This window comes from Equus asinus, chromosome 4 (genome assembly GCF_041296235.1).
Source record: "Equus asinus isolate D_3611 breed Donkey chromosome 4, EquAss-T2T_v2, whole genome shotgun sequence".
NCBI lineage: Eukaryota > Metazoa > Chordata > Mammalia > Perissodactyla > Equidae > Equus > Equus asinus.
The window spans coordinates 19,321,167-19,342,631 of NC_091793.1; the positions used below are offsets into that span (position 1 = coordinate 19,321,167).

At 57.9% G+C, this 21,465-nt stretch overlaps 1 protein-coding gene across 1 annotated transcript in view; it reads left to right on the plus strand.

The window, feature by feature from the left end:
• The first annotated feature begins 4,383 nt into the window (after window positions 1-4,383).
• Window positions 4,384-21,465, plus strand: part of NFAM1 (NFAT activating protein with ITAM motif 1) — a 34,336-nt gene continuing 17,254 nt past the window's right edge. Inside the window, exons 1-3 of the mRNA XM_070506778.1 lie at window positions 4,384-4,785; window positions 19,690-20,019; window positions 21,236-21,348. Of these exons, the coding sequence (XP_070362879.1) occupies window positions 4,707-4,785; window positions 19,690-20,019; window positions 21,236-21,348 (522 nt within the window). The 5' untranslated portion in view covers window positions 4,384-4,706. The remainder of the gene's footprint in view (window positions 4,786-19,689; window positions 20,020-21,235; window positions 21,349-21,465) is intronic.

Consider the following 21,465-nt stretch of genomic DNA (forward strand, 5'->3'; position numbering starts at 1 on the left):
CCCAGGAAGAGATTGGAGAGGCGGGATGGGGTCCTACAGCCGGCATGACCTGTACCGCATTCTCACAGGACCCCCAGCACATTCCTAGTCCTGCCCGCCCCTGCCCCCCTCCGCCACTCCATCATGTCACCTCTCAAGCCCTGGTGGGACCTTGTTGGGTGGCCGCCTCTGGGCAGCCCAGGACCCCTAGAGGGGGAAGAAGCAACAAGGAGTCATCTCAGGGGAGAGCGTTCCCACATGTGCCACCAGGTGGCACCATTAGCACAGGACAACGTTGGGGGGCTATCCAGGTGGGGCTGGAGGCGAAGGAGGTGGGACCCGTAGTGGGGGACCATCAAGGCTCTGGCACTTGCCACGGGAGGACCTCCAGTGACAAGGCTCCTGGTCTGTGCTTGTGTCCTGGGGACCCATTGTACCAAGAGCCTAATCCTAACAAGGCCTTGGCACCTGGTGAACATGGAATAATATTGAAAAATAATGCCACCTCTGTTTTTTCAGATCTTTAGGATTATTTCCAATGTGACAGGGGCTGGGAGAGGACACTAGCTCCTTGCTGCCTCCCAACAGAATTAGCCAGGAGAGCCTTATCTAACTCTGGGTGCACGTCCAGTAGGAAAACCCTGGACTCTGGGCCCAGGTACACCTCTGAGTCCGGCTGTGACCCCGCGCAGGCCACTTTCTCTATTTTTCTCCGACACTAAACCTGTAGGATGAAGGTTGTAGTACCAGCCCCGCTGGGAGAATCAGTGAATTGCATAGTGTTTCAAGGGCCATCCTGGGAGCTCAAGTCCCCATCCACTGCTTACTCACTGTGTGGCCCCAGGCAAGTGGCTTTCACCCTCAGAATTTCAGTTTCCTCATCTGTGAAATAGGGACAATAATAACACCCACCCACATGAGGTCTCTGGGAAGCCTGAAGTAGTCAGTACAAGAAAAGCCTTTAGAGCTGTGTCTGGCGTGACACAGACACTTAATAAACAGCGAGTATACAGGGCAGCTTGAACTGAGCAGGGACCTTGGGGACCGGCCAGGTGAGCCTTCCAGCCCGGGCAGGAATCCCCCAGCAGCATGCAGGGTGGGCAGCCTCCATGCAGGTTTGCAGCTCATTCCCTCCCTGGAAAGGAGGCGTCCAGTGTGGGCCAGCCCCGCACGCAACTAGATGGGTCTCTTTCCAGAAGTGACACAGATGAGTCACAGCCTGTTCCCAGGGGCCGAATCATTGCCCCGGGGGGTAGGACTGTCCCAGTCCACTCCCGGAGCGTGGTGAGGGGGTCAGCACCCCCCAAGTGCAGACTGCTACATGGTACAGAAAGGGGGACCCCAAAGGCAAACCCGGGTGTGGCTGGGAGTGCAGGGAGGCCACCCTCTCCAATGCGGGGGAGCTTGAGGAGAGAATGGGAGGAAACAAGGAGTTGAAGGATCCGCTCCTGGTACTCCCAGGCCGCAGGGACCCCGAGGACCCGAGGAGTGAGATGCTGTAAATCTCAGCCACCAGGCCAGTGCAGAGGGTCATTCTGAGGGGCCCCTCCAACTGGTGGGCTCCTCCTGGTGCTGAAGTCTGTGGGGAGGAAGGAAACGACTTCCCACAGCGGGAGCAGGAGGAGACGGGTCCCCTTCCCACTACACTTCTGCTTCCTGTGCACCACTGCCACAGTGCAGCCTGGGGAGGAGACGCAGAGGAGACAGCAGCTCCTGAGCATCAGAACTGAGCACACCAGGCCGGGGGCCTCGCCCTCACTCGCTCACCACCTTCACTCCCTGGGGGCACTGGAAGTCCTGTTGGGGCTTCTGTTCTCTTTCCTCGATGGGGAGCCCCTTGAGATCAAAACCGTGGCTTATGTTTTGTACCTCCACTGCCTGGCACACAGCAGGCACTTAATAACGGAAAACGGAGGCCAGCAACGGAGGTCCAGTTGGAAAGCTTTAGCCCTCGTGTGGACAAGGCACCTCAGGACTGCAGGAGCCATCTGTGCTCCCCCATTTCCTCCTCCTTCAGGGCTGCCACCTCCTCCCTGAAGCCCTCCTGGGCACCCCCTCCTTTCTTCGCCCCCAGCGATTCACTTCTTCTCCCACCTCCCTCTATGCACACTTCTGCCACTAAGGCAGGCTAGAGTAGTGGTTAGGAGCACAGAGGCTGGGGTCATTCTCAGAGTCACTTCCCCTGGACACATTTCTCAGCTGTGTGACCTTGGGGCAAATTTTATTTTCACTCCCTGTGTCTCAGTGTCCTCATCTGTAAAGTGTAAGTGATTCTAGGACCGCCCTTGCGGGATTGCAGTGAGGATTAAATTGATTTGTAGATTAAAAGCATCTTGAACACTGTCTGGTGCTTAGTAACTGCTCTGAACTGCCATGTTATTGCTTAATTGCGCTGGGATTACTGCTCTCCCACCCTGGACGTGGGCTCTTCGAAGCTGGGGTCTTTCACTTCTGCGTCCTTCTGCTGAGGCCAGTGCCTGGTGCAGAACAGGTGCCCAACAAAATGTGAAAGGAAGCATGGATGGATGGACGGACAGGAAGACAGACAACTGGATGAGAGCAAGTGTGAAATGCACCATCCCCCAGGGACACTCAATGACTCGAGATCCCTGGCCTCTTCTTTTCCAGTGGCATCTGCGCTCTGCAGCCTAGGGCCTGGCTGGGGGAACGTGGGCCTCCTCCCACCCTACCCCGGAGTCCAGCCATCCCAGGGAGGCCTGTTGGGAGCCTCCTGTGTGCTATGCTCGATGTTAGCACCCACCTTCACGCAAGCCTGGGAGAAGGCCCTTTACCCCCACTTTATGCTCATTCATCCATCCATTCATGCACCAGTATTTACTGAGCACATACTGAGTGCGAGCACTGCCCTAGGAACAGGGGAGTCAGAGAGGAAGAAGACAAACAGGAGCCCCAGGCAGACAGGAGGCCTTCGACAGGATCCAGGCCCAGGGGCCGGAAAGCTCCTGGGGCTCTGGGAGTGCCTATCTGGAGCCTGGGCTGCCCCGGGAGGGGGCCCGAGGGCTCTGTGTGAGAGGCAGAGCGGCCCCAGGGCAGACAGGCAGGAGCAGAGGCAGCGGCCGAGCCCGTGTTTCCAGGCAGCCTGGCACTCAGCCGCCTCTCGATGCCAAGTCGTAAAGAGACTCCTGGAGGCGCAGACCGATGCCTTTAAAACGCTCCCTCCGTGCACGGAGACATTAACATGACGTCGATCACCATGGCATCGAGGCGCTTAGACAACCTGCTCCCCCCAGAAGCTGGGAAACAGCGTGAAGCAGATTATCTGTGTCTCACTGTGACATATGCGATCATGTATCACAGTGATGGATCAACAGTCAATACCACTGGGGTCCCCGCCGCCCCCCAGCTGGCAGGAAACGTCTTGCATTCATACGTCTTCCTCACCTGGTGGGCGGTCCCTGCTCCTGCCTGCACCCTCCCGACGCATCTTCTGGCTTTCACCCTTCATGTGCAAAGTGGCAGAGGGGAAAGCACGCGGACGAAGGCTGGAAACTGGACCCCATCATGCCATCACTAGGGGCTGCATGGGGGTGGAGAGAAAGGCTCAGGTCTCACAGAGCTGGGCGTAAAATTCCCACCCCATGAACCTGGCCTGATCTTAGGCGAGTTGCTTTGTCTCTTGGGGGCACAGTTTTCTCCTTTGCAAAACTGAGATAGTCACATTTGTCTTGAGGGTTAGTGAGCACTAATGAAAGAAGGAGGGGCAGTGCAGTGCGTGTGCTAAACTCGACCACCTTTGCCCCAGCTTCCTCCCTGCCGGCATGCGGGTGCCTCACCACCACCCCAGACCCCTGCCCTCTGCCACTCCAGACACACAGACAAACATCTGTCCCCTTCCCATCCACCTGGGCCCGGGGCTGAGCTGCAGGATGCTGAGGCTCCCAGCCTGCTGGGGAAAGGGGTCCAGGCAGCATAGTGACTGTCCTGCACTGGTGCCTGCTGGCAGCAAGGATAGGGCTGTGGTGTGGGCCCAGAGGGGAAGCAGTGCCTGTGTCTGCGGGGGTGGGGGGGAGGGCGTGAGCTCAGCTTTGGGAAGCCGCAGAGAGGAAAGACTTTTGAAGTGAGTCAGAGGAGGCATGCGCTAGGGACCCACTGTGTGGGAGACCCACCATGCAGGGGACCCACAGTGGCCCTCCCTGGGCTAATGAGGACCGGCAGCCTGACCTTCTGCCCTGGAGGCGGTGGGCACCCAGCAGGGCTGGAGCCTGTGGCTCCCACCCTCCCCCTAACTGCCCGCCCCTTTTCCATCAGCACCTGCCCCTCCTCCCTTCTCCTGACCACTTCCACCGCGACCCCAAACCCTGTTCTCTGATGAGCATATTATCAGGAGCTCCTGGACTGTTTCCAAGGGGAGGTTTGTGTGGACAGAGTCGTTTTGAGAGTTTCAGACGTGAACAGCTAAACCAAGCCCTGGAGTTACTTGTGCAAATCCTGTGCTCCTTCTGTCACCATCTGGGTGGGACAGGGCGGAGGAGGGGAGAAGCCCACTGCACTGGGTGGACTGGGACGAGGGTGAGCCCCAGGTCCCTCACCGGGCACCGCCTGCCCTGGGGCTGTTCAGCTCCTCCTGTGGAAGTCCAGGCTCTGAGGAAGCAGACCGGCGGCCAGGGAGGAGCTTGGTGGGGACGAGAAGGGGAACTGTGGCTGCCAGCACGCTGTCCCCTCCTGTAAACCAAAGAGGAAGGAGGGACACCGAGCAAGAGGCCCCGATGGAGAGCCGGCCGGCGCGGCGGCGGGGCCCCGGGCTCCTGGGTCTGCTCCTGCTGCCCTGGACGCTGCCGCTCGCAGGTACGGGGGCCGCGGGCTCCGGCTCTGCGCGCTCGGCTCTGCGCATCAGAGCGCCTTTCATCTGCCGCCCGGGCGGCTAATTCCCGGCAGTCTCGGGGGATTTGCTGGCTGCGTTTGAACATCGCCGCCTTCACAGGGGAGCCTTCAGGCACCGGAGGATGTTTAGCTAACGCCTCGCCAAGGTGGCGTTTGAAGGGGCCGGGGCAGCGCTCCCCCGGCAGCGGGTTAGCAGCCTCGCTGCCAGGCGGCCTGACCTCCTGGCCCTGGAACAAGGTGGGGGCGGGGGGGAGGGGTGTTGTCGCGGCCAGGGGGCGGCAGGGTCGGGCGAGGGTCAGTGAGGAGGAACAGCTCACCCTCAAGGGCTTTTCGAGGGGGAGCGGCTGCGTTGAACCCGCCAAGCAGCTGAGCCCCTCTCCCCCGTGGTAGCCCGGGAGAGCAAGGGAGGCCAGCTGGGGCCACCGGAAGCGCTCTGCCCGGGGCACAAAATTGTCACTGTCCCCAGAAAGGGTCGCACCTCCCACTTCCTGAAATGCAGCCAGAGGTCACATCATTGTTTTACGAGGGGAGCCAGGCCTTCGTGGGGGCCCACGCTGTTCTCCTTCCCTGGTCCCAGGCCCCTCAGAAGCGGGGTGGCCTCCATCCAAGCCAGACCCTGGGGTGGGTGGCCTTGGGGCAAGTTGGTCCAGGCCATGGAATCCCCAGGAGTGACCCTCGCCAGGGCTGCCCACACAGGGCTCCCTCCTCTCTGGCTCTCCCAAGCGGGTCTGGCGCTCCTGTTTTCCCAGGAGGCCCCGCCCTTCTGTGCAGGCCAGGCCCTTTGCTTCCTGTTAGACTTCAACCGGGCTTCCAGGAGCTGCCCACCTTCTGCTTCATCCTCTGCCTTTCCTTTGTACCATGACCAATAACAGCTATTCTTATGATCATGAATTAGCTGCTTCGGGCACTTACCACACTCAGCCCCCCTCGAGGCACCCTTGGGTGCTGTCCCCACTGGCATCGTTTAAGAACAGGGAGGCCAGGTGGCTTGCCCAAGGCCCAGAGGGTGAGTAGAGGTCAGGTTCAGACCCAAGTCAGCCTAAGAGTCAGCCTAAGCCCGGAGCCAGGACCTTTGGCAGTGGGTCTGGGGCTGCTCTTGCGTTTCTTTGTAAAGAACATTCTTCACAGAAAAATTTCCTCTCCCCCCTCCTCCACCCCCTGGCCCTGGGAGGCAAGAGCAGACTTTGGGGTCCTTACCATAGGCCTGGGGGGCCAGGCCCTTTGCCACATCATCTCCTTCAGTCCTTTAATCTGGCTCACTTCAAGCCCCCTCCTACCTGCCCCCCCATGGCTGGGTGCAAAGATGGCCCGAGGAAGTGCGGCTTGTTGGTGACAATGCGTTTGAACTCTCACTTAGTCACTTTTAGCTTAATTCCCCCTTAATTCCCTTCATTTCTTTTTGTGTGGTTGCTTCTCCCCAAAAGGGACCCGGCACATTCCAGTAACCTAGCAGGGGAGACTTTTTGGGGTGCTGCTTTGAAAAACGCTTTGTAACCGTCTTCACTACAAACAAACCGCAAATTTTCCCCAGTGTTGCAGCAAACGTCGTACAAAAGAGAAACTGCTCTTTCACAAGAGAGGAAAACACCCTCGCGGTCTCCTAGAACGTCTTGGAGCAGCACGCAGCACCCCAGTGCTCCTGGTCCTGGTCCTGCCCCTGCGGCGCCCGGCTCCCCGCCCCTCCCCCACCCTCCTGTCTCTGAGCTTCCAGGGTTTGATGGAAGGAATCTGGCCTCTCCCACATCCCCCAACCTCCCCTGACTTCACCCATCATCCTGGGCAACCAGCTCCATGAACCGCCAAGATGGAGCACCATGGCCCAGCCGGTCCCCTCCACTGAGTCCACAGGGGGCTCCGAGCCCAGGGTCAATGCGCCCGTTTGCCTGAACCCCGGCGTGATGCAGGGTTGAATGCAGGCCCGGGGCTTTCAGCCAGAGTTTGAATCTGAGCTGTGGGACTCACCCTGGGCCCCTGGCAGGTGGCTGTGCCTCAGCTGCTTCATCTGTTAAATGGGTGGGACAGTGGTATCTGCAGTAGCACATCCTGCGACTGAGTGGTTAGGGCACGTGGTTGGGGCTCAGAGAACATCAGCCACCTGCTAGCCCAGCAGAGCCCATCGAAACGTGGGATTCACTTGGCTGCTTCGACATCTTGGGGAGCCCACGGGCTCCTCGGGGCGGCTCCGCCTTTCCAGTGGTCTCCAGCGCACCCAGCGTCTCAGGACCTCTCCTGCTCCCCATCCTTCTCCTGTTGTGAGCTGGGACTCAGGCCTGCTCGCCTCTGGTCTCTTGAGCCCTCTGCAAATTCTCCTTTCCTCAAAGGGTCCAGCAGCCACTTGTGGTCTCATGGGCAACTACTTTCCCCCGGAGGTGACTCCTCTGAGCCTGAGGCTCAGCTTTCCTGAGAGCAGCTGGACGCCTGCTCTAGCCCTGCTTCCACCGAGCCTCAGTCACCTCCAAGGGCTTCGGACCAGACAGACCAGGTGCAATGCCTTTTTATGTTGACTACTGTGTGACCTCAGGCAAGTCACTTAACCTTTCTGAGCCTCGGGGTCTTTAACAATCATCAGTCCCCTTTTTCTTCCTGGCTTTTCCAGAACTCTTGGGCTGTATTTATTTCTTAAATATCCATTGAGAAGGACCAATTCTAGGCACTGGGGGGACCTGGAGGTGAACAAGCCACAGCCCCCACTCTCAGCCTGTTGGAAACTGTGAGAGCCACCTGGAGAACACAGCCCGAGGTGGAGTCACGGATGCCGGTTTGCCTCCCCTCCCCCATGTGCTCTGGACTCAGGTGCCACCACTCTCTTTGTCATCCAAAAGATGTTCAGGGGCCTCCTGCTTCCCTTCCTGCAGCTCCGGCCGCTGTCAGCACTGGCCTCTGCTTTTCATCTTTGTCTAATCCCAATAAAGAGCTTCTGTGGCAGGCGGAGGAGAAGCACCTCCCTGCTGGAGGTGGGGCAGGGGGAGTGTTGGAGGGGCTGACGGAGCGGGGCCCAGCCGGGATGGGGAGGAGACGGAGCAGGTGGGTGGGTGGCAGGCACAGCAGGAATAAAGGCTGGGAGGCCAGAAGGCAGAGCGCGGGGAGGGCGGTTCCGTTTGATGAGAGGACAGGCTCTCAGCAGAGCCGCGGGATATGATTCCCACTGGGATACAATTCCGGGTGGATTATAAATGCCTGTCAGGTAGGGGTACAGACGCTGTTCCAATAGGTCCTATTGTCATTGCTTTCCCTTTTTAACTTGTGAAATATAATACAGACACAGAAAAGTGCAATAAATATTACAAGACAAGGTCCTGCGTGACTACCACCCAGGTCAAGAGAGAGAACATTCCAGTGCCCAGAGCCCCTGGGCCCCTACCCCCAGACGCCACCCCCCCCCAAGAGGTACCACCATCCTGACTTCCAGGGCAGTGGCCTCCCGGCTGTTCTTTATAGTTTTATCCTTTGGTGCGCATCCCTAAATGATACAGAGGACTCTTGCTTGTTTTTGAACTCTGTATAATCAGAATGATACTGCGTCTATCCTTTCATGACCTGCTTCTTTCGCTCAATGTGATATTTTTTTAAGATGTCTCCAGTTGACGATGTGGCTGAAGTTTGTTTATTTTCATTGCTAAAGAGCAGGGGTTGCTCCCCGCGGCCCTTGGTCTGAATCCAGCCCACTGCCATTTCGTAGGACCTGCGAGTTATGAATGGTGTTTATATTTTTTAATGGGTGGGGGAAAAAATCAAAAGAAGAATATTTCACGACATGTGAAATTTATACAATATTCACATTTCCACGTCCATAAGTAAAGTTTTATTGGAACAGAGCCATGGTTATGCGTTCATAGATCATCTATGATTGCTGTCACCCTCCAACGGTGGAGCGGAGTAGCTGTGACAGAGACCATATGGCCAGCACAGTGTAAAATATTTACTATCTGGCCCTTTAGAGAACACGTTTGTAAACCCCTGCTGTTGAGGGCCCATTGAATGAACATACTGCGATTTACATCGTTATGGTCAGTGTTTCAGGAGCTTCTGGTCTGGGGCTTTGCACACTCGTGTGTGTCTCCAGACACATGTGTGCTTGGTGCCTCCAGGGGCCATGTTCCCATTCAGGCCACTTCTCTTGGTGCTGTCTACCTGCCTGTGTGGACTGTGAGCGTCGAGAGGGCAGGAAATGTTCGGACTCACTTGGCTTTGAATCCTTGACTCCCAGCACGGTGCCCGGCACCTGGGCATGCCCAGAAAATGCTAACAATAGCAGGACGAATTCCTCAGCCACAGACAATTCCAGAGGGTGCTCTGAGCAGGTGGAGACGTTATGCCACCAGGAGAGGCACCTGAGGCCCAGGGGGTGGTCTTGATGAAGTGGGGCAGGCGTGGACCTCTTGTCCTCCCTGAGCCTTGGGTTCCTCTGGTGCAGGTGGAGTAACAAGACCCTCATGTCTCGTGAGTGAGAGAATGGACGAGGGAGTGCTGGGTAAATGTGGACCCGGAAACAGGATCTGGCCCTCCACCTGTTCCCTCTGGCCATCTACCTGCTCCCTCTGGCCCTCCACCTGCTCCCTCTGGCGCTCCACCTGCTTCCTTGCTCACTGTGGGTCTGGGCATGGCCTCGCCATGGTGGGAGTGCAGGTGTCAGGCACTGGGGTGGGGGCTGGAGCCAGAGGAAGGGAAGAGGGTAATTCAGGGGGAGCCTGGAGGGGTGGACGGGGAGGGAGTAAGGTGAAACTGGCAGGCGGAGTTCCTGGCCCCCTGGCAAGGACAGTTTGACTGCCTGAGTTTGAGTCCCAGGAGACTTTGGCCAAGCCTCCTGACCTCTCTGAACGCCTACTTCCCTGTCATGGTGCTCAGCACCCCCCCGATCAGGCCTCTTGCCAGTGGCGACAGGAAGGCGCGTCCAGGACCACCAATGGCCCCAGGGCTTGGCACCTGGGACCCCTCGGGGAGGGACCGTGAGGCCTCAATTATGGGGACAAGGTGGTGTGGTGGGCCTGGCAGGTGTCTGCTCCCCTCCTGCACCAGGACTGCGTGGGCTGTGGGGGAGAGAGGGGAGGGCTGGAGCTGGGGCTCCTTTGAGGCTCAGGGCCAGAACTCTGCTTGCTGCAAGGGACAGGGGAGGGGCCCCAGAGCGAGCGCAGCCCAAGCCCAAGGGCAGGGGCAGCCTTCCATCACGCAGCCTCCCATCAGGCAGCCGGTCAGCATGCAGGCACGGGAGGTGCCTACAGTGCTGGTCATAGGGTCCAGGTCACATTTCTCAGGGCCACTTGGCAACACATATCAAGATTTAAAATATGCATCCTCTTTGAATCAGCAATTCCCCTTCTCGGACCTTGTCCTAGGGAGCTAGGGGACCAGGAGTCAACCTATATGTATAAGGATGATCACCATGTGTCCTTGGAGCATGGCTGCAGACAGCCGCACTGCCCCGAAATGCATTTAAATAAGACCCTCCAGGCCCTGCCCCGGCCAGGCTCCTGCCCATTTCTCTCATACCACACTTTTTTTTTTTTTTTTTTTGGTGAGGAAGATATGCCCTGAGCTAACATCTGTGCCAGTCTTCCTCTATTTTGTGTGGGACACCACCACACCATGGCTTGATGAGCAGTGCTAGGTCTGCACCCAGGATCCCAACTTAACCACTGTGACACTGGGCCAGCCCCCACCCTGCTCTTTGACCACCTCCCATGAGCCTTTGCTCCTGGTGTTGGCCTGGAAGATGTCCTCTTTTTTGCCCACCTGGTGACTCCAAACTGTTGGTCAAGGTCAAACTGCTTCTTTCCCTGCAGTGTCCTTTCTGACCCACTCTCCCAGGCCCTGACAAACCCAAGGACCAGGCCCTACCCCCCAGGTAGTCACCTGGGGTTCTGAGCTATGGAGCTCAGAGGTATGAGGGGGGTGACTGAGCTCACCTGGGGCAGGTGAGGGTGTGGACAGAGCCAGGGAACAAGGATAGAAACTTAAGAGGTGGGCTATATAAGAAAAGCCAGAAAAAGGGCAAAGGGCGAAGGGCAAAGGGCAAAGGTACAGGCTGGGAGGACCCTGGGGGGAGGGAGAAGGTCAAAGAGGGAGCTGTCTGCAGGGTCAGGGTCACGGCTAGAACCAGCAGGAGCCACAGCTGAGCCACCAGGGTCTCTGTTGACCTGCTCCTGCGTGAGATGGGAGGGGAGGCGGCGGCTGGGAGGGAGGGACGGGGCTGGCAGATTGGAGGATGCGGAAGGAGAGGACGGAGGGCAACTGGGCGATTTTGTGTCTGGAGGGTACGGGGTCTTTGGGGAGGTAGAGATTTAAGAAAAGTCGGGATGAAAGTGATTGGGCGAAGGCATCTACAGGAAGAAGTTAGGGTGTTGACAACCAGAAGCAGTAGTATTTTAAAAGGAGGCCGGGGGTGGGCGGGGGGACACACTGAATCCCACAGAATGAGTCATAAATGTGAAGTTTTAGGGGCCAAGGAAGGCTGTTTGGAACTCAGTAGTATTTCTCTTGTCATCTTTCTAACGAGAAATATGATCATGTCACTTCCCAATTTAGAAGCCCCCAGAGGCTCCCCCAGGTTTCCAGGACGACTCCCCCCACCCCGCAAACCCTTTCTTTCAACTCCACCAGAGCTCTGGAGTTCTCCAACTCAGTGCCCTGTTAGCAGCTCCACCCAGGAGCTTTCTCATGCTTAAACCCCCCTCTCTGTGCCCCTCCCCCTCCTCTGCCTCCTACTCTTCCTTCAAAGTTCAGCTCAGTGAGAGACGGGGAAGAAAGATCAAATCGTTCACAGCTGTGACGCCAGGGTGGCAGACCTGCAGACAAGTTCCATGTTCTTCTCGATCCTTTGCTGTGATTTCTAGAATTTCTATAGTGAGCATGTTTCACTTTTATGATGGGGGGGGGGACCTGAAGAATTATAATTTACAAAAGTAGCAGGGCCCAGTCTAAGGGTCACCTCTCTGGGGAGCCCTCGCCCTCTCCAGCTGGGTGGGGTCCCCTCCTTTGGGTTTCTGCAGCCCCGAGACTCCCCTTTATCTCATCACTTCCCAGTCTCCCTTCCCAGTGGTGAGCCTGGCCCTCCCTGGCGGGACTTCACATGGGCACACACTCTGGGGGTACCCTGGTAGGATCTATCCCCCTCACTCCATTTCTCCTGCCCCCATTCAGAGACTAGGAGCAGGACCCCCACCCCACCTCTTGGTCCCTATTGCCACCCTCCACTCCACCTGACACCCTTCTTTGAGGGTAGTGTGGGGTGTAAAGGGAGAAACCGAGTCGCCTGGTACCCCAGGCCACACCCTCAAACAAGTCCAAGCTTGGAGCAACTTGCCTTTGAAAACGGGCCGAAAGGGAGGTATCCGCTGTGAAGTACTAGTTAACACCCGTGAAGTTTATACATTTCTGGGACCAAACACTAGACATTTTGCACTTGGTCTGTGTCCCCGCATGGTCACTGTGCACCCAGGGTCCAGAGTCTGGAGGCGTGAGAACGGGACACAGGCCGGCTGTAGAAACAGCCCCCGAGGTAAGCCACATCCGTGTGCATCTTTGTAATTTGGAGGTGTTGAAAGATGTGACAGCGAGTATGATGCCTCCGTTCAGAGGGCATCAGCATTAAAACCTCCATAATACACATCCATTCAAAGGTTGTCTTCCAATGCCTGCTCCGCGCTTCTCCCCAATCAGCCGCCGGGCCCTGTGCCATTTGAGGTGTGTGTCCTGAAGGACCCACCTGTTTTCTGCAGCATCCTGGTACTCATGCTCAGGCAGTGGCCAGAGCCCTGTGCTAAAACCAGCAGCCCTGCACCTGTGTCATCCCAGCAGCCCCTCAGACAGGCCTTGAAAAAAGGCACAGCTCTGAGAGATGCCAGAATTAAACTGGAGGGCAAAACTCTATGCCAAAAATAAAGACCGTGGGAACCGCTTTCTTCTGTAGCTGGGGCATCAAAGTGTTTTCCTTTAAAATCGACCTAAGTCAGAATGGATACCTTTGATCAGCACGTCTGGGCTCTCACGCCCTTGGCTGATGATGCTGATACTCAGAGCATAGGAGGGATTCAGTTCCTAGCAGAGGGGGAGCTGCGGCCCAGGCCCAGCCCAGGAATCGGTAGGAGACGAGCATCGAGGAAGCCAGGGCAGCTGGAGAGAGTGGAGAGAGATGGGGCAGGTGCCAGACTCTGGGGGTGAGGGGATGTCATCGCAGCAGTGAGGGAGGGATGGACGCTGGCCAGCCCTCTTTGGACACTTGGCTGGCCTGGCCACAAGGTGGTCTGTAGAGGGCTCCTGGGGCCCCTTGCTTCTGCTCTGGGAGCCACGAGCTCTGCTTGAGATGGGCGACCCCCTAATGCTACAGGGTCAGGACTGAGTACCATTGCCCCAGACCCTACATGCTGTTAGCTGACCCATATTTGGGGAATGGCCTCTGAATTTTTCCCTCCCTTTAAAAGAGTGCAGTTCTTTCATTGGAGTTTTTTCTTTTGCTTCCTTTGAGATTTTTAAACTATAGGGTAGAGCAGTGGCTAAGAGTGTGGGGTTAAGGACCCAAGGAGACCCAGCTTAAAATCCCATCTCTGCCACTGATGACTGCACTGCTGGGGCAAGCTCTTCCCTTCCCTGAACCTCACTTTTCTCATCTGTGAAAGGGGAGCGTGCCCAGGGAGGTCAGCTCTTATCATCACGTGGCCTCACAGTGATGCCTGAGAGTCTGCTCTGGGCAGGCAGGGCCGCGCCCCCAGGAGGGGCTCAGGGAGGAGGTGAGAAAGTCCTGCAGACCGAGAGGGTGACCCCACAGCCTGGGGAGAGGCAGGGAACAGCAGGGCATTCCTAGCAGTGGGAATAGCACCAACAAAGGTTCGAGGTAGGCCTGGCGCTGGTCGGGGGTGAGCCGAGGGCTGAGGGCAACTGAGCTGGTCTGCGAGGGCCTGGAGCGTGGACTGGGTCCTCTAGGCCAGGGGCTATCAATTGTTTTTTAACGGTGGCCCAAAGTTAAGGGATGCACATTATAGCGCGGCCCTGTCTGAACTCAGTTGTATGAATATAACTGAATCCAAGTCACGAACATGCCCTTACTACGCATGAAATGCTCCATGTTCTGTTTTTTTTAACTGCTTGTCTTGACCCTGTAAATTGATTTCAGACTCCTTCTTGGGTCTCCTCCTCTGGTGGGGTGCCCAGCGGGGCCAGGGAGGGCACAGCAGGATGGCTGTGGCTCCCCCAGGGCAGCGCCAGGCGGGCCCTAGCTGGGGAGGGGAGGAAGCTGGATTCCGGAGCTGTCGAGGTGGAAGTGGGGTGTTGAGCTGGGGTGGGGAGGTCAGATGGGGTGAGCACCCCTCCACACACCCAGTCAAGTTCCTTGATTGCAAAACTCTCCCCACAGGGACTCAGCACGGGGTCCCCAGGCCAGGGGTGGGAGTAGGGCACCTCCAACCAGCTCTCAAACCCACAGTTCAAGCGGCCACAGATTCAAAAGAAGAACCGGAAAAGGAAGGAATCAGGGTGGTAGACAAAGTCTTTCCCAACAAGGGCAACAGACAAGCAAGATGGGGAAGAGCAGGAGGGGGCTGCTGGGGGAGGGCTCTCAGCTCAGAGCCCCTGCCACACACAGCTCACCAGTCAGGGGCGCTCGAGGGCCACGCTCGAGGGCCACACCCAAGGTCTGCGCCCCAGGGCGTCCCCCGTTCCCTTGTGTCCAGCCCTGCACGGGACCCAAGTCGGTAGACAGGCTTGGTCAGGGAAGGAGGGCTGGCCCCCAGGGTCCTGTCATGCCCAGAGGCCACTCCGTGCTGCGTGCGCCCTGCGCTGTGGGCCTGTCACTTATGCAGTTGGAAGAGTCAGGCTGGCATTTGCCTTTCCAGACTCCTAGGAGGACTCAGGATGGGCTGACTTCCCTACCTCGTTTTTGTCTTGGGGAAAAGGCAGCCTGGCCCTGTGGCAGGCACGCTGTGTTCCCGGCCTCATTTAATTTCATGATGACCCTGTAAGGTTAGTATTGTTAATCTCCCCATGTAGTGGGGAAGACGCTGAGGTTCAGAGAAGTAAAGCCACCTGCCTAAGGTTGCACGGTCTTTGAGCAGCAGAACCAGGACACAAACCCAGGCCTCCTGTCTCCAGAAACTGGGCTTCTCCCAGGCACCCCCTACCCCTATTTCTGGCCCGCCCCAAGGATTCCTAGCAGTCCCTGAAACTGCACAGAAATGAGGGGTCAAGGATGTGCCATCCCTGAAAACACAATCTCTTCTAACGGTGGGGTGGGCGGGGCATGGTGGGTGGGTGGGGCTTAGTCGCGGCCTGGGCTGCCCAATGGAACTGATCGTGCTTGCAGCTGGGGGGAGGTGGGGCGGGAGGTGGGGCGGGAGGAGGACCAGGAGATGCACAGTAAGCAGCCAAGCTCTGGGGCAGGGCTGGGCTCCGGTGGTGGCCCTCGGGAGCGGGCCCTCCCAGACAGCATGCTGTGACTGTTTCCCAATCCCGTCTCTGACTGTCCCTGCTCCCTGGCCCCTCCCACCCGCCGTGGACCTCCCCCACCAGGGCTGCACCATGTGCATTCACGCAGGCTCACACTCCTCCCATCCAGAAACACTTCTCCTGGACCCGGCCTTCAAATTCTCCCTGCCCTGCTGCCCCCTCCTTTCCTCCTCCGACCTGCACTCCAGGCCCCTCTCCCTTTTGCCCATCAAATCAATCCATCCACCCACTCAATAGAACACTCAAGACTCCTTGAAGAGCTTTCCTTCCCGTGCCTGTCTGGCCGGCCAGCACGAGAAGGTGCAGGCCTCCTGGAGAATTATCCTATGGAACTTCATGTTGCTCCCGCTGCCCGTCCCTCTCAGCGTGGGGAGATTCCCCCACCGCCTGGAGGGAAAGCGGGCTGGTCTAGGCTGCTCCGGTCACTCAGTGTTCTGTGGTCACTTACAGTCACAAACAAGGCCCAGATCTTCAAATCCCCAGCCCCAAGTAACTGCCCAAATCCTGAACTTGATTCACGCCAGAGCGGCCAGCTGGGTTCGGTGTGAGAGACCGGGGTGAGGGCCTCTGGGCCCCTCGCCACACGTCGGCTGGGTGGAAGCAGGGGAGGGGGAAGAGCGGGCGGGGCAGAGAGCCCTACGGCCAGCTGCTGCGGACAGGTGGCCCGATGATCTGGGCGCTGGCAGGATCTGGAGTGGACTCCCTAGGGCACTTTCCTGGGCCACCCGGCAGCTCCCACCAGGGTGTGCCAGCCGGGCTCCGGTGGCTCTCCGTCCCGCCTCAGCCCCAGGAATCCAGGGTCGCCCCCAGTCCTCCTCCCTGGGCCATTCGCCCCTCTTGGCAGCCCATGGATCTAAGAGGATCCCAGGCCCACTAGCTCTACCCTGCCCTCCTTCTCGCCTGGGGACACACTCCCTTTGCCTGAACAAGGGACAAAGCGTGATGCAGCCATCACTGGGTGCAAGACAGACATCAGCCACTGTGCCAATCCTGTGGCACTCAGGGGACAAGCCTCAAGCTCTGTGAGGGTCCCGCTGAAGCCCCTCTGGGTCTAGGGTGAGAAGCAGGCACACGCAGGGCAGGCTGGGCGCCCCTTGGTTTTATCTAGGTCCCCTCCTCACCCCTGCCCTCTGCCATGCAGCCACTGTCAGCCTCCAATTGGGAAAGTCCGTGACTTCTGCCAGAGTCTGACGAACCCCTCTCTTTAGCAACTGATATCTCCTGTGCTTGGTGCCACCAAGCACACTCCTAGCCCCGCACAGTCTCACTTGGCCGGGTTTCTGACTCCAACGCCCAGGGTGCCTGCTGGCTCTTCTTCCTCAGTACAGTCAGACCAACTGGGGTCCAAATCTCACCTCCACCACATAGGAACTCTTGGCTTTGGGCCTCTAAGACCCTCTGATTTTTTTTGTCTGCAAAATGGGGTTACGATAGTTGCCTTATGGGATTGTCGTGGTGTCTGGTTGACAGAGGGCCAGTGTCACACCCAGCCAGAGTGTGTTTTCTATACATTTGTTCCCCCTCTGTCCTTGGGCCATTTCAGCCCCACTGTACATGTGTGTTCCTGTTGGCAGTTCACTGATGACCTCCAGACCCCCAGGTCACCAGCATGCCTCTTCCCACACGGAATTAGTGGTTCCCTGCCCTGCCCCCCAGACTTCCCTGTTAGACTGTGGACCTTGCCAGGGCAGGGAGCCCCTCCAGGTCCTGGATGGGGCCTGTGACCTAGCTGGTACCCCTTAAAGGTTTGTTGGAGGCACAAACAAATGGCAGCTGGAAAGAATTCGTGGACTCGGAAATTACTGTGGACCTGTCGGTAGCACTGAGCCTTAACTGGGAGATGCTCAGCAGCCAGCTGGAGCAGCCTGCACCCCAGAAGGTGTGTCTTGGAGGCACAGGTCCAGGAGAGAGTGTGGGAGCCCGGCTGCTATAGTCCAAGCTCTGGGGTGCTGACACCCCAATAAAAAGAAGGGGCAGTGGCAGCAACTAGCTACGTCATCAGGCCAGATTGCCTTCGCTGCATCTGCAGCCTCCCCCTCTTCCCTGTTCGGCCTGCTGTCTCCAGATTGGCGGTCCTTCTGATCTGCAGGGACGGCCTCGTCTCTTCACTCTGGAGATAGCAGTTTCATCCGAGGTCTGAGGTCCTCCTCTCGGTGTCAGACCAGAGCCAGGGTCACGCGTTTTCATGATCCTAACCCTCTCACCTTAAAATAATGAATCCCAGAAGAACACAGAACAATAGTTGTCTGTTTTTACAGATTTCCCCAGAATTGTAAAGATTGGCTTAATAGCACTAGCAGATTCCATCATTTTCTAGAGGGATACCTCAAGTGGGGAGAATTTTTAAGACAATTGGATGAACGTTTTCCTGCCAAGACAAACAGGAAGGTGGTCTCATAGCACTGACAGCACGTCCAGCCTCCCCGGGCCTGGGGTGGCCTCTTAGATGCACGGAGAGGAGGAGCAGGAGGTGAAGAGGCCTTGGGGCAGGCCCTGGCACAGCCACTGCTTCCCTGGGGATTCTGGTCGGGTTCCAACCGCTGACCCTCACGAGGAAGCACTAGCCTGACCCAAGGTCAGGCCACTGCCAGAACCACGTGGCAGGATGTGGATAGAAGTCAGCAGCAGTTCCCCAGTCTGGGGACTAAGTAGAAGTTGGCTAGGTGAGGAGGTGGAAGCCACAGGCAGAGGGGACGCAGGGTGGATGCAGAGCAGGAAGTGGCCGGTGTGTGCAGGTAGGATGGCAGGGCAAGTAATGTTCACCTCACGCCTGTGGCCTCTTGTCCTCCGTGGCCCACCTGGGCCCCTGGGGGAGCATGCAACAACCTCCCCCTTGCCTCTGCACCCCCGCCCTGCCCCTGCCACACCTCAGACGAACCTCAGCCCTGAGTCAATGCTCCTGGCTTTATGACAAAACTAATGTGTTGTTATAGTTCAATGGCAATGACAGCCACTCTACAACAGAGCCCAAGATACAGAGTGTGGCGTGAAATCCCCTGCCGCTCCACCCCTAGAGGGGGGCCCGGGGCCTGGGCAGTGGGTTCTCCACACGGGAGCATCGTCACGTGTGACACACAACAGAGCCGACGCACTGTGACATCCAGACACGCTAGTCGTGCCCTGGCACTGCCCGAGCCTTTAGTTCTTTGGGGGTAAGGGCTGTCTCTTGAGTTGCTCAACAGGAAGCTCAAAATATCAGGGAGAACAGCGCTTCAAAAGATTAACGGGTGTGGAGGGCCGTCTCTGTCCCTGTCCCGGAGTCTTCTGGAGGGCCCGGCCTCACCTCCTCTTGGGATCCAGCTCAGGACTGAGCTGAAGACACCAGAGAAGAAAGCAGCCTGGCCTCATGCCAGCCCGGCACCGCAGGCGGGAGGCGCACGCCTCACCGTCCCCAGCAAAATAAATCTTGCCTCTCCCTCCGAGCGTCTCCAGCGCATGATCTTCTCCCGATTAACAACCTGGCCAGCGTGTTCTTGGCTGCTCGCTGCCGACCTCAATTTAGAACTGTCTGTTGTTCGGCTGCTGGAGAAGGAAGGTGCTGGTGGACAGGGCCTATTGAAGCTGAGGGGACTTGCGCCCTGAAATCTGGGAGTGGGGAGGTGGCAGCTGCTGACCCGGGCCCAGAATCTGACCAGCATCTCAGGAGCCTGCAGGGGGACGGGAGGCCCAGCTGGGAAAGCTGCTGCTTTGGGGCCTTTCAAACTGTTTTCCCAGGTGCCTCTGATGGGCGGGTGGCGGGGGGGTGCTCCTGCAGAACTGTCTTTGTGACGGTCATTGGTCATTGAACATCACGGTCAGGCGGCTCCATGTGGAACACCTCTGTGCTGTCGGAGAACTGCTCTCGGGGCGTCGCTTGTCATAGTCCATAAAGCTGGACATTTTTCTCCGAACTCGGATTCAGGGAAGGGTTTGTCTGTCCCGTTGCCTGGCGCACCTCTTCCTTCAGACCAGGGCGAGCCACAGGCAGACCTGCCTCCCTCTGTGTGTCCACTGCCAGGAAGGGCTTCTTTATTTTGTTTCTTGCCTCCTTCCTCTTTGCTTCTCCTCCTTCCCTGGCTTTGAATCTTCTCAGGCCTGTGTTTTCATCCAACGCAGCTTCTTGGCCTTCAGGAAGGAGAGTGGTTGGCAGCGTGGAGTCTGGAGTCTTCCAGCCCCGGGCAGGGTTGCAGCTCCACTTGGTACTTGCTGAAAGATTGAAAGCTAGCAGCTTGACCTCCCTGACCCTCAGACTCTTCCTCTACGTAAAATGGAGCTCTTCCACACTTTGCCTTGGCTGTGTTGGGAGGTGCAGAGTCATGTGTAAAGCCTTTGGGACAACACCTGTACACACGCGTACAGGAGGTGCGAGTGTGAGCCACGGTCCTCACGGGGAAGCAGGTGTTTGGAGCAGCCCAGAGAGTGAGCCCCCACTCTCTCCTTTTCCTTCCCCTGCAGGAGGGCAGTCAGTGATCCACATTGGCCCTCCCATTGTGGTCTCACTGGCCAACGAGCCTGTTTCCTTCGGCTGCAGAATCACCCACCCGTACGCCCCCGAACTGCAGGACGTCAGAGTCCACTACTATCGCGTGGACCTCCAGGGCCACAGGAGCTCTGAGAAGTGGACTGGCTGCCAACTCAACCCGGGAAAAGAGAACCAGACCTCCACCCAGGAGTGCCGGGTCACCCTCAAGCTGCCCAACTCATCAGCCACCGGCACCTACTACTGCTCTATCTCCTGGGCCGGCTCCAGAGTGAAAGGCAACGGCACCTTCATCCTGGTCAGAGGTGAGGCTTCCTCCGTGCCTCCTCCCCAACTGAAGGGCCCAGAGGTGTCATGCAGCAGAGTCTGGGGCATAGGATCTACAGTGGGGGATGTTTGTCTCATCTTTCAGCTTTGGCGAAACAGAACAGAGCATCCTCAGGAAGCGCCTGGCCATGCCGGTGTGCCGAGACGTCCCCCTTTGTGTGGAAAGGCCCACCTTTCTGGATCTGCCTCTGGCCACCTCTAGCAGATGACCTGAGAGAGGTCCCTTGGCCCCTTGGTCTCAGAGTCCCTTTGACATAGGGCGGGGGTTGGGTGAGTGCAGAATTGGGCGTGTGCACGTGCATGTTTGTGGCGGCCTGTGATCGAACCCTCGGCTCATGTACATCTTTCTGGGGATAGATTCCTAGTTTTTATCACATTCTCAAAGGAGTATTGACTCCAAAAATTTAAGAACAGCCCATCACCGAAGCCATGCCTCTCTGACCTGCCTCTGAGACTCCCACTGGTAGGACTGGGGCTTCGGAGCTCCAGGGACCTGTGTTTGGACCCCAGTTCAGCCGCTCGCCAGGATGTGACATTGGACCTGGTCTTTATGACAATACCCAGCCTGCCAAAATCATTTCTGGGGGTGAAGGAGCTCCTGCACACAAGGGCGCGTGCCTGGTGATAGGGGGCTTGGTAAATAACAGACACTGGCATGCCTGGCACGTGGTTGGCACTCCTCAATTTTTTGCCAGCCAGATGGATGGATGGAGGGACGGGTGAATGGATGGATGGCTCAAGGGAAGGGGCTGGGCTGTGCCCTTCACCCACCCTTGGTGCAGAGCAGCCACCTGCCCTGCAGGATGCCCTGTGAGAACCCGTCCCTTCACCCTCACCACGCCTGCCCGTGTAATCACTGTTGCACCTGTGGAGAAGAGGAGCCCCCCCCCCCCCAGGCATGAAATGACTCACCGGGGTCCCTCAGCAGCTCTCAGTGGAGCCAGTTCACTGAGGTCAGGCACTCAAGAAGCAAAAGATGTGGTCCTGGCCCTTAACAAGAATCGCGGCAGCGCCAGAGAGGGGCTTGGCCAAAGCAAGTGTGGGAGTGAGGGCCTGAGGCGAGGTGGGGGCCTGGGGGCTCTTGTGGGGGGTGTTGTAAGCGGGGACCTGGGTAAAGGAGAACACAGGGTTTGGGGGTCCGGGGTGCCCCACCTCTCCAGGGTAACTGACTGCTCTGTTTCCCTGCGCTCCTAGACATGGGGTACCGGGAGCCCCCGCAGGACCCCCAGAAGCTCCTTCTCTGCTCCTTCACTGGCCTCCTGACTGTGCTGAGCATCGTGGGCACGGCCCTGCTGCTCTGGAAGAAGGTACGGGATGCACACACACGGCAGCACCGCCCCTCCGCCCCCTCACTGCGCTCAGGAATGCCTCCCGAGGGGCGTCCGGTAGGCCCTGGTGAGGGGTGCCTGTCATAGGTGTTCCTC